The sequence below is a fragment of the Oenanthe melanoleuca genome, chromosome 9 (assembly GCF_029582105.1).
Source record: "Oenanthe melanoleuca isolate GR-GAL-2019-014 chromosome 9, OMel1.0, whole genome shotgun sequence".
In the NCBI taxonomy this organism is placed as follows: domain Eukaryota; kingdom Metazoa; phylum Chordata; class Aves; order Passeriformes; family Muscicapidae; genus Oenanthe; species Oenanthe melanoleuca.
In genome coordinates, this window is record NC_079343.1 from 19,068,113 (window position 1) to 19,079,983 (window position 11,871).

General features: G+C 41.2%; 1 protein-coding gene across 2 annotated transcripts in view; it reads left to right on the plus strand.

Moving 5' to 3' along the window:
• The window catches only part of USP13 (ubiquitin specific peptidase 13), a 48,577-nt gene extending 36,971 nt beyond the window's left edge, over positions 1-11,606 (plus strand). The window contains exons 13-22 of one of the 2 annotated variants that reach the window (XR_008841186.1): positions 288-462; positions 839-927; positions 1,287-1,409; positions 2,844-2,870; positions 3,569-3,712; positions 4,692-4,858; positions 5,346-5,508; positions 7,089-7,173; positions 7,786-9,390; positions 9,564-11,606. Coding sequence is in view for 1 of the 2 variants with exons in the window: in XM_056498764.1 (XP_056354739.1) it covers positions 288-462; positions 839-927; positions 1,287-1,409; positions 2,844-2,870; positions 3,569-3,712; positions 4,692-4,858; positions 5,346-5,508; positions 7,089-7,173; positions 7,786-7,879 (1,067 nt within the window). In the remaining variant the exon portion in view is untranslated. Of the gene's footprint in view, positions 1-287; positions 463-838; positions 928-1,286; positions 1,410-2,843; positions 2,871-3,568; positions 3,713-4,691; positions 4,859-5,345; positions 5,509-7,088; positions 7,174-7,785 lie in introns of both variants that reach the window. The other variant, XM_056498764.1, reaches the window with a different exon arrangement.
• The last annotated feature ends 265 nt before the right edge of the window (positions 11,607-11,871 follow it).

Sequence of the window (11,871 nt, forward strand, 5' to 3'; positions counted from 1 at the left end):
TACTGTTCACACAGGATTTTGGCTGTCGTGGCAGAGTTTTCATTGCCTTGTGTCTTGGTATTTCCAGTTCTGTGTTGTCACCATGAACAGAAACCTTAGAGATGTGGCTGTAAGTGTAGCTCCTGACCCCAATGCAGACAAAAAGATTTGATATCTAGTTAAAAACATGTAAAAGTTTTATTGCTAAGTAGATTTTTGCATTTCTAAAACTTGCAGAAATAAGCCTGATGAGGAACACATAGCTATGACAATGTTCATTAGCTTCTAGTGTTGTGTGTATTTCTCAGATGAATTAATTGCCTATGAATTGAAGAGGAGAGAAGCAGAAGCTGCAAGGAGACCTCTGCCAGAGCTGGTCCGTGCCAAGATCCCATTTAGAGCATGTCTGCAGGCCTTTTCTGAACCAAGCAATGTAGAGGATTTCTGGAGCAGTGCCCTTCAAGCAAAATCTGCAGGAGTTAAGTAAGTGTGTGTCTGGCTGCCTGTTAAAAACTGTGCTCTGTGCTTATCTTGCTGCCTGGACATGGTGTAGAGAGAAACAAAAACAAGCACAGTGAGCTCTGGCATCACATTAGTGTAGGGGCTCATCAATGTGATGTGCAGATCAAGCCTTGCAAGAGTTGTAATGATGAACTGAGCAGGAAATTAATTGTTCTCAATGGTCAGACTCCAAGAGGTGATACAGTCTGGTTGTTGAGAGCTTGAACTTTAAATGCTTGTAGGGTTGGATCCTTTGTATCAACACGTGGTAGCTCATCTCTGTGTGAGGACCTGAGATCTGTGCTGCTGAGGATTCTGTTGTCTAATGTCAATGATTTATGTTTCTTGTCCTTCCCAGGACTTCCCGTTTTGCTTCCTTTCCTGAGTACTTAGTGGTGCAGATAAAGAAATTCACCTTTGGCCTTGACTGGATACCCAAAAAGCTTGGTATGTGCTTGTTTTACTTACCTTTCTATCTGAGATAATTAATAAGATGTGCACACTATAGTGAGGACCTGACTCAAGTCTTAAGTTTGTACTGTGAAGATCCTAATTGAATCTTCTTCCCTTTTAAAACAAATTTAACCAATCCATCAGGTCTGTGCAGTAAAAACACAGTTTCATGTAATCTGAGCTAGTTAAATTGTTCTTTGAAGTTCCAAATTTCTCGAAAAACTCTTTTCAGAAGGAAAATCCTGGATGTTCCTGTATCTTGAGTACCAGAGTCCCCTCTCTGAAGGGGTAGGTTGCACCACAAGGTTGTTTTGCTGGCTACAGAAGCTTAGCCCAGTTCTCTGCTTTTGTAGATGTTTCTATAGACATGCCAGATTTCCTGGATATCAGTCACCTTCGGGCCAGGGGGCTCCAGCCAGGAGAAGAGGAGCTCCCAGACATTGCTCCTCCCATTGTCATTCCTGATGACCCAAAAGGTATTTACTGACATATTCTCTCCTGTATTCCCCTTTCCTTCTAGCACACAGGGATTCTCTTTAATCTTCACTGTTTGGAACTATGAACAAGAACCCAGCTCTGTACTTCTGTGATTAAAGACTGTTACAACACCCCACAGCCTTTATTCCTTCCTACTGGACAACCCTAGTTCTTCCAGCTTTTCTGTTTTGGGGATTTATTATAGAATCACAGTGTTTTGGGTTGGAAGGAATCTTAAAGATCATCAAGTTCCAGGTCCCTTGCCATGGGTTGAGAGACCTTTCTCTAGAAGGTTTGATAATTGTTGCTGTCCTTGACTCTCTCCAGAGAACCTTCAATGCATGTCCATGGGATAAAGTCATGTGACTTTATCCTTGTCATCCATCCTTGGAGTAATATCACTGTGCACTTCCCAGGTCCAGCACAGAAAACAATACTTAATACACAAAGGACTACAGTTTAAGAGAACAGCTTTCCAGGCATAGACTAAGACTCTAAATTTTATTCATTTTTAAAACACAAGAATTGTTAGACCCTAGCAGCTGTGCCTGCATGCACAGTCCTCTTCTCTGGATGTACGTGGGCTGCACAGCCCACTAAAAAAAGCTCTGTCTCAAGGAGGAGATGGCAAACAGCTGACTATAATGTTTGTGGAGCAGAAGGAGGAGTGATTAAAATGCTGTGCTGGTTTTTTTTTTTTTCCTTAAATACTGTTTCTTTTATGGTAAAGTTCAGAAACAAGAATATTAAATATCCTTCTCCTTTATTCCCTGGGTTTCCCTGGAGAATAAAATAGTTTATGGCAAGTAAAATCATGTTTTTATGGTGTGACCTTAGACCCAGGTGATTGCACTTTCCCCCACATGACTGAAGTTTGAGTGCCTCAGTATTTAACACAAAACAGTAATACAGCTGCTCTCATGACATGAGTGCCCCTCTTTGCTTGGATATTTATAATAATATTTATAATAATATTTGCTCTATGTATGTGAAAGAAAGCTAGTACCTGGAATTGTGTGCAGAGCAAGAATATGACAAAATTCAATTCTCTGAAGGTTTTAATTCCATCCCTTATCTATGTAAGTTCCTCACAAAGGCCTGTACCTTCTTATCCTCTTGCTGAATGGACTGACCTAGTTTTAGTGTAAATACATGGATGATGGTACTTTATTTTTAAGATTCTTGCTTAGCCCAGCTTTATTTCCTATTGGTTTATAGTATCAGTTACTCTTTGCTCTGAACTGAGTTAGAGAAATAGCCCTGCTCTAATTCATGGCAAAAACATCAGGTAAGAAAGGATGAAACTTCCCTGTCTCCATGAGGTCAAATATTTCTGTGTGTTTAAAAATATGGAATTGTTTTACCCATATGGATCTACTTAGCCTTCATATAAGTCCTTTTCCTTGTTTTTTCCCCCATTGTTGATTTTTCAGATCACATGGCGAACCATTTCGTGGAGTGTACGTATCTCATTTTAATACTGCTTAAAAAATTATGGTTTTGCTCAGCTTCTCTCTCCTCATAGAGATGCATGGAGCCTTTCCCTGCATGCTTCCAAATAAAAGCTTGTTCAGTGTTTACTTCATGTGTGCAGGACTCTCTTAGAGAGTTAGTATAGCCAGAATATGAGCTGCTCCTCTGCCTGCTGCTCCTCAGGAGGATCTTGTAATTCTGGGGGTCACAGCCACTTGATCCTGGCTCCCTCTGCACTCTGATCTCACATAAAGCTATCTGACCTTGTCATCCAGAGACTGCCAGATCTAGCAGCTGTTATTTCTCTAACCTGCAAGACCCTGCCTTTGAGAGGTGCTTGGTTTTGGCTGCCATCTCTAGCTGAGCTCAGCACCTGACTTCCTCACCCCTTGAAATCCAGTGCTGAGGTATTTTAAAATAAATAAAGTCCTATGGGAATTCATCAAGATTTAATGATCTGTATGGGGATCTGTGTCCCTACTGAGACCAAAGATTATCAGTAAGTCCATAACAACTACTGTAATGCTTTGTACAAGGCTGTTTTCTGCTGGCTGTGTGTTCATTGAAGTACTAAATCAGATCCAAGCAATATATACTGTAATATATGGCACCGTGAGTAACAATAAGAAATATTATACAACAGATGAAATTAGACTTTTATATTTTAGAAGGTCCTTTCTTGTAGCCCTAGATATTGATGAGTCCTCAGTTATGCAGCTGGCAGAGATGGGCTTTCCTTTGGAAGCATGTCGGAAAGCTGTGTACTATACAGGCAACCTGGGTGCTGAAGTTGCTTTCAACTGGATCATTGCACACATGGAAGAGCCAGGTCAGTGACTTGAGGGTGTAAGTTAAACTCAGTTCCTGGTTGTGGATTTTGGCAGTCAGTAGAAATTTTATGATGTGTGACAGAGAAACAACGGTCCCCCTTCCCCACTTGGGAAACCTGGAGGTGTGAGTGAATTTTCCTAAGCTGCTCCTGGGATGTGCAGATCTTGACCATTATGTGGTATCCTCTGCCTAGAAGAAGACAACAAACTAAGCTACACCAGAAGTCCTGTCCTCACCACTGGTGTGGGCCAGCTCTGTTTCCACCCTTTGGCTAGGTCCGTGCTGCTAAGGGGGAAGCTGACTTGTGACCAAGTGTAAGTACAAAGAATCCTGTGGTCTGAATGCTTTTCTTCCATATCAGCCTTCTCTAGCTCAGGCTGGAGCATTCATGCCATACTTGGGCTGTCTAGTAATGGATAGGGCTGCTAGATGTTCTCCACTTCCTGTGTTTCATCCATGCAAAGTTTGGACTCATGATTCAGCACTGAGTGCATCTGAGTACTCCCTTGCCAGGAAACTCCAGATTTGGTTGAGTTCACGCTTCACCATTAGCTTTTGTGTTGCTTGTGTAAATGGGGAATAAGTTTCACTTGGGCTTAGCAGACATTTTCAGATATGGAATCAGTTCATTTTACATCTATGCACTGGATTGTCTATTATCCTGATGCCATCATTGCTTCCATACCAATCTTTGCTGCTTTCCTGCAGTTGTTTCACTTCTGCAATGTGCCAGATTATTCCAGTCTGCTCAGTATGAGCATGTGCACCTAGATAGATATTTTGTAATGTGCACATTCACTTTGTTGTTTTTGAGGCTTTCCACACATCTAAGTCTGAATTTAGTTGCCAGTGAAATGAACTTAAATTGATTTCAGGACTGCTTTTGAGGTCCTGTGTGTTGTTTGTTTGTGTTTGTTGTTGACTTTCCAGTTAAGTGAGGCAGAAGAAGGAACTGATGAATGTTTGTTTTGTTCCAGACTTCGCTGAGCCATTGGTCACACCTGCATTTGGAGAAGTTGCTTCCAGTGGGGCAGCTGCTTTAGGAGCTGTAGGGCTAGATAACCAGCCTCCTGAAGAGATGGTTGCAATTATCATTTCCATGGGATTCCAAAGGAATCTGGCGATTCAGGCGCTGAAGGCAGCAGTGAGTTAATGGGGTATTGGTGGCACTGGGGTTTGGTTTCATGTTCTGTGCTTTGTGCATGTGTGTGCTCAGATGCCTTTGAAACGTGTACAGAAATCTAGTTAGTGGATGATGAGCCTGGAACTATCCTGGCAAAGTGTGGGATGCCTGACTTCTCTGGAGTGGGGAAGGGATTTGTGTGTTTCACTGGAATGGTAAAGTGTGGAAGGCAGTGAGGAAAGCTTACCTGTTGAAAAATAATCTGGATGCCTGCAGACTGTGTGTCTGCAAGATAAGAACCTGGGGGTCTTAGTTGTGGGATTATTTCTTTTCCATATGTCAAGCTTTTGCAGAGTGCTTGCTGAATACTATTTTCCAGGGAGATAATGGTATCTTACAATTTTTAAGTGCTATAAACATGATCCTTACTCTGCTCAAAGGCTGATGAGTGGCACTGTGATGTTGGAGAGTGTATTAAAGGCTGCTCTTTTGATTTATTGACTGGCAGAACAATAACTTGGAGCGTGCACTGGACTGGATCTTCAGCCACCCTGACCCTGAGGAAGAAAGTGACCCTGCTTTGGACATGATGGATATGGAGAACAATGCTAATGCCAATATCCTTGCAGACACAGGGTCTGAGGGACCCAGGATCAAAGATGGCCCTGGAAGTAAGTTCTGCTTCACTTAGACCTGGCTGTCATTTTGTTGTGTCACACCCACGCTGTTCATAGAGCTCCTTCCTGTTCTGAAAGTAGTTATTGTGGGTTTTTTTGGGCATGATCCAGACAATTTACTTCAGTCTTGTTTCTGGGGCTGAATCCAGCTCAGTGGGCTGCTGAGTTCTGTGGGCTGTGTTTGCTCAGAAAACTCTCTCCTTGTGCTCACTGAATAGCCCGAGCCCAAAGTTTCTTGCTACCAGAGCACACAAGTCTCTCCTGGCCTAGGTTTACTTTTTGTTCTGTTGCTGTAAGATAAAAAGTCAAAGAAAAGCTAGAATGCTTAAACCTTCAGAGGCTGAGCATCCTAAAGACAACACTGCTGTTACAGACCACCTGAGTTTCTGTCCTCCTGTGGTCTGCTGGGCCATTTGATAATCCCTTCAACCAAGTTCCTTATTCACAATACCACAGGTATAGTTGCACCTGCATGTTTTGTTGTCTTTTGGTTGAGATTCTCTGTCATACTGCTGCTAAATAAACCACAAGATGGGGCTAATGTACTGCAGGCAAAGTTGAGAAGAACCTCCTGGAGATGTCACTGCACTGGAGTACAAAAGCTCAGTGGCTGTGCTAAGGATGTCACAGAAAGTTTTTTGAAGGGTCTTTAGGGACCAGTTATAATACCTGTAGTATGTTTTAAACTTCTACCTCTGGTCTTGAAAGTAAAGATCTTTGGAAAAAAACAAAAACAGACAATTTGATTTTTGTGTCTGTGGTTGCATATTAATTTTATAAATATCAATCTTAAGTCTTTTGGAGGCATGGGAAACAATGATTATCATTAGGTTAAAAAAAAAAATCCCAAACTTGGAATAATTATTTTTTGTGGTACTTAGCCTTTATAGACTGAGACCCTTTTCTGAGTGCCTGAAATCCTGATAACCGATTCTGTAAAATGGCTCCAGAAAGCCCTCTCCAGCAAAATCCAGGTCCATGTCTTTATGTAATATCCTGAAAGAGGGTACCCTTTTACTTTTAGTGGTAATTCAGGTGAATAGTGTGAATGGGTGGGAATCAAGAATCAGTGCAGAGTTCTCCAGAGACTTTAAGCATAAAAATTGTCCTTTTGTTAAAGGAGGAGCTTTCTTTCCTGTCCTTTCTTCTATGGGCTGCTGAAATACAAACTTCTGTGTTTTTGTATTTATAGGAGATCTATGATCACATGTACAGATATATCTAGTTTGTGTGCAGAATGAACTCCTTGTATGGCATTTTCTATGGGACTCTTGTCAGCTGGGAATGAATCTGCTGGTTTTTTTCCTAGTAGGGGCTGTGATCACAACCCTGCAGTATATGCACAGGTCTCTGTGGGTTTGACTTGGATTGGTCTGATGTTTGACAGTGAATCTGAGCCACTAGTTAAGTTTGGAACATGCTGCAGTGTTAACAGAAACTGAGTTTAGGGATGCAGAGTCTGAGTTGGGACTGCTTAGCTGCTTCTCCAGTATTAGAAATAACATTTTCCCTGGGGTCATGTTGCAGTGGTAGCAGTGAAAGGCTTAGGGTGCCACTTATTTTTCTTTAAACAGGGTATGAGCTGTTTGGGTTCATCAGCCACATGGGAACATCCACGATGAGTGGCCACTACGTTTGTCACCTCAGAAAGGAAGGAAGGTGAGTGCAGCTGGGGGAGACACTTGGGATGAGCAAATGTTTGATTTGAAGCATCTGTGCAGAGCAGGGCATGCTCATGGCAGACAACATGGGCTGTTATCATCTGTAGGTTTCTCAACAAAAAAATGAAATTTATCACAGAGTCAGTTCTGATCCCACTGAAGTCTTTAGGGAAATGTACCTTTGGCTCTCCTGTGCTTGCCATTCCAAATCTCTATTCATTTTGGGGCATTGGTTCTGCATCTGGCTTAGTTTATCTGAGTTCCTCCCAACTTCCTTTTGTTGCCCATCAATAGAAACCCATGTAACTATGGGCTGATACTGGTGTGGTGCTGGTTTTGGCTGTGGTTTTGATATGCTCCCATTATTTGACATTGGGAATCCCTGATTTCCCTTCATTTGAGCTGTAACTACACATGCCTCTGCACATCCCTCCTCCTTTTCAATTCCTGACTTTGCCAGCTGGTTCTGCTGTTTCTCTGATCCTTTGTTCCCGTTGCAATGCCTACTTTTAGATTTTAAATTCTTTGAGGCTTGGGTCTGAGAAGTCCCTGATAAACCTGTGGTGATTTTTATACTCATGCAATGTCATCAATCTTGTTTTCCTTTCAGATGGGTTATCTACAACGACCTTAGAGTCTGTGCCTCAGAACGACCTCCCAAAGACCTGGGCTACATTTATTTTTACCACAGGATACCAAGTTAGGCCTCTAATCTACCACCTGGCCTTAAGAAGCCATAAGCCTTTTTAACCTGCCCAAAAAAAGCATACAATAAAAATGTAAAACCAACAAAAGACCCCTTAACCCTTGGACTGCCAAAAAGCAAAGGAAAACGTGGGGTGTTTATAGTGTATTTATAAACAATCATTTGATGCCGCCTTAAGTGTTAGACGGAAGATTTTATTAGGTGCTGTATAGGACATTGTTTTAAATTTATACACCTTACAGGCCATGTGGATTTCTGGTGGAGTTTGCAGCTAGTGTGTGGAGAATATGGAAGCTTCAGTGTTGAGCAAAAACAGTTCAGCCCAGCTCCTGCCTGCCCTGTCTGTGCATCCTTTGAAGACCACAAACAAATATTTATGTCTTTGGTGACTGGGAGCCCGAGTTTTCATGCAGAATCCAGATCATGTAGAGAAATCATTTGAAGGGAGGGGGTTTGTCGCTGTTCTTCAATGCAGAATGTTTTATTTCAGATATTTCAGTGCAGTGAGAAAAGTCAGCTGAAGTTAAGTAATTCAGTGGTACAGTATCTTGATTTGACTTTTCCAGGCATAAGCCTGAGACTAATGGAGACAGGAGCAATCTCCTGTCAGCGCCCTCTACATTTTTTACCAAAGAGAAATTTTATTTTAGCAGACATAGGTTTCTTCATCTTCACTTGAATGTTCATCTTGTAAGTTCTACCAACAGTTTCAGGATTACAGATGGCTAAACACAGAAGACTTTCTGACTGCAAAATTAAATGCACACCCTGAGGAGAGGCAAGGCTGTATTTAAATTTTGTTTTCTTATGGAGGAGGGGAAGAAGGGTCTAATGTCCCATTATATTTATGTCAGGGAAATTTGTATCTAGACTACTCATATTCCATCTGAAACCAATCCACTGACAGAGTATTCGCAGTGCAATCCTGCTTTCTGCTAAAGATTGCTTAAATATTGACTTTCATTGAGTGGGGGAAATTGCTTAGCAAGTTTTCTGATTTATTGATTTACCCCTCTCTTCCTCCCTTAAAAAAAAACCAAAACAACAAGAACCAACAAGAACAAAAACCAAACAATAAAACCCCCCTTGAATTGATATTTTTGCTTTCTTTAAACTTACCAATGCTTTCTTTAAACTTACCAATGCATCTGATCTCTTCAAGGGATACCTTCTAAAAGGGGTTTGATATCTCTGGCAGGGATGATGGGGTGGGTAGGCAGGGGCTGGCCTTTCCTGTCCTTGTGATTTTTTTTTTTGTTTCGGTGTGTGCTATTTAAGTGTTTTTCACAGGTAAGAATACATACGTGGGTTTAAAAATTATGTTTGAAAACACTCATTCTAGAAAAATTACAATGGTGAGTGCAAAACCTTTAATGATTCCAAAATAAAGAAGAAACCCAACGGTTCACAATGTTGGACACTGCTTAGAGACTGGAGTTGCCTTGTACAATGTTAGCAACCCCTCAAAATAAATTGCAGCAGTCAAATTTTTTTTTTTTTTTTTTTTCAGTGTGCAAGAGACCCAGAGAGGTGTTGTTACATTTTCTCTGCAGTTACTGCCTGCAAGTTTTAATAGCAAAATTCAGGCAGCTACACATTACGGAAGAGAACCCAAATTAAACATCTGGTTATGAGAAGGGCATTTTAGTTTTTGCAGCATCTGGGGAAAAGTAATTCTTCAGCTGGTCATAAAGCCTTGCAGAGAGCCAAAAAAACACTGTTGGTATTTTAATCAGGTTTTTATCTTAAAAGATTGTGAGAGAAATTCCAGTGCAATAGTTCTGTAGAGTGTAAAGGTATCTAATTGCTGGGAAAGCTGCTTGCACTTAGAGCTCTTGTGGACACATTAGTGCAGTGTCCTGGCACATTAATGAGTGGCCCCTGTGAGATTCACCTGCCTTGTGCATATTGAGCCACCAGTTCTGGATGAAATAAAAGCTGCCAGTAATTTCTCTCCTTCTTCCAGATTTTGGATATTTGAAGGCTTTACCAGAAAGTGACAGGTTTGAAAATGGGATCAGCAAATTATGCAGTGATACATCTTCTATTTAAAGTGAAAGAGTAAAACTTCTGTATATCTGTGTGTTTTTTCATTCTGGCAGTAGAAGAAGGAGAAAAGGCCTTTTTTCCCACCCTTTCTTTAAGTTTTATTTTTTTAAATTCTCATGTATATTCCAAGGAAGTCCAACGCAACAGCTTCCCTCTTGCCTCATGAACTTAAAGGGCTCTTTAGAAACTACCAAGATCTAGTGGCTGCTGCCTTTTTATTTAGAAATGTGGAGTAAATAAAAAGAGAGGGCTCTTGGCTGGCTGTGGTAAGTGAATTGGAGCAGCTCAGATCCTGAAGTTCTTCTCAGTTCGTAATTTTCATCTTTTACCTGCCCAAACCAAAGTTAGTCAGGAGTGAGGGAGCATTTTAGGGGAAAGGATTGCAGGTTTTCTAAAATAAAACAGTTAAAAATATGTTAGAAGTTCTTCAGTCAGGTGCTTGAGGAATTACTTTATTCTTTCCCAAAACAGTGGCCTCCCTTCTTTTTTCAAGGGATGATTCAGTTGTCTCGCTTTTGTGATGGGTTTTGTGTGAAGAGCATCATGACCCTGGAGGAGCAGAATATAAACTCCTGACTCCTCAGCCTAAAGGGGGAGAGGAGTTTTGTTGGGTTTGGGGTTTTTTTAAACTCCAGCACTGCAGAAGCCCAACTCAAACAGGCTGTACTGAAGAGATGACTGATCTGCCAGGCTGTGCCTGCTGCAATCTGATTGTGCTAAAGCAGGGGCACAGCCTGGGCTCTGCCTGTCTGGGTGCTGGAGGAGCTGCTGGGGGCTCTGTGAGTTGGGAGCTTCTTGACAAAAAAGAATGGAGAAAGAAAAATCACTGTGAGCTGTTTGAGACAATCTGACCCAAGAATCATGGCAAGCCAGGACCTGGCAGTAAATAATGCTCTTGTTCCTCAGACTTATTTTTACATTTTTGTATGGCACATTTAGGTTAGGAGATAGAAAGGAAGAAAAACTCAGTAACTTTTCCTTGATTTCCTCTTCTCCTCTCATTCCTAGCAGCATGCTGGATCCAGTAATCTCCTCATTCTAAGTCACAATCTCCAGTCTCCAAAACACATGTAGACACAATTTAATCTTCCTAGCTAAAATATAATTAGGATAAAAATTAATTTATTCAGAGCTGTGGTTTTAAAACAAGTGTAGATATTTCTGAACTCCAATTACTTGTAACTCTACTGGGTTCAGTGCCATTACCTCTGACTGACTTAGGTGTAAGTGAAACCAACATTAGCCCAGGTCTTTGATTCAGGCAGCCTCCACCAGGTCCCAACACACATTCAGAATGTGGATGCATCCAGAGCTCATTTGATTTCTTTAGAAACCTCTCCAACTGATTCCTTTTGTTCTCCATCCTGGCATTTTTTACCCTCTTTGCTGTTTTCATGCATTGGAAGTCTATGCAAAATATGTAACTGGACATTTTATTGTTTTCCCTGTCGCCCTTCCTATCTTAATGGCTGAGACTGGTGTCTGATTTCTGCTCACTCTTCAGTGGTTTTACTGTTGTATCCTGGAAGTGTCTGTCCTGGTTTACTTTGCACCATTAAGAGTTGTTTGCTTGAAGCACTGTTAAATTTCTGGAGAGTATTTGTCTGAGATGAGAAAGGCTGTGAATGACATTGTTGCAACTGTTTTAAATTAAAAAGAAATATTCTCACATCTGGTGACTGTGTAGATTCTTGCTTCTTTATTCCTGCCTGAACTGAAGAGGAACAGACAGGATGTGTTTTGATGCTGCCTCTCACTCTTTATGGTCACATTTGGAGTTTTACTTAAAAAAACTTGTGCACAGGAAACAGACATGTTTGTGAGAGTCTTGATTTCTTGTGACTCCTGGCATTTCTGTGGATTTAAAAAAAAATCAAAAGTAAAATCCCCAAGCCCTCATAGCAAAAAATAGAAAACAGGTTTTGAGTTATATTGGTTTGT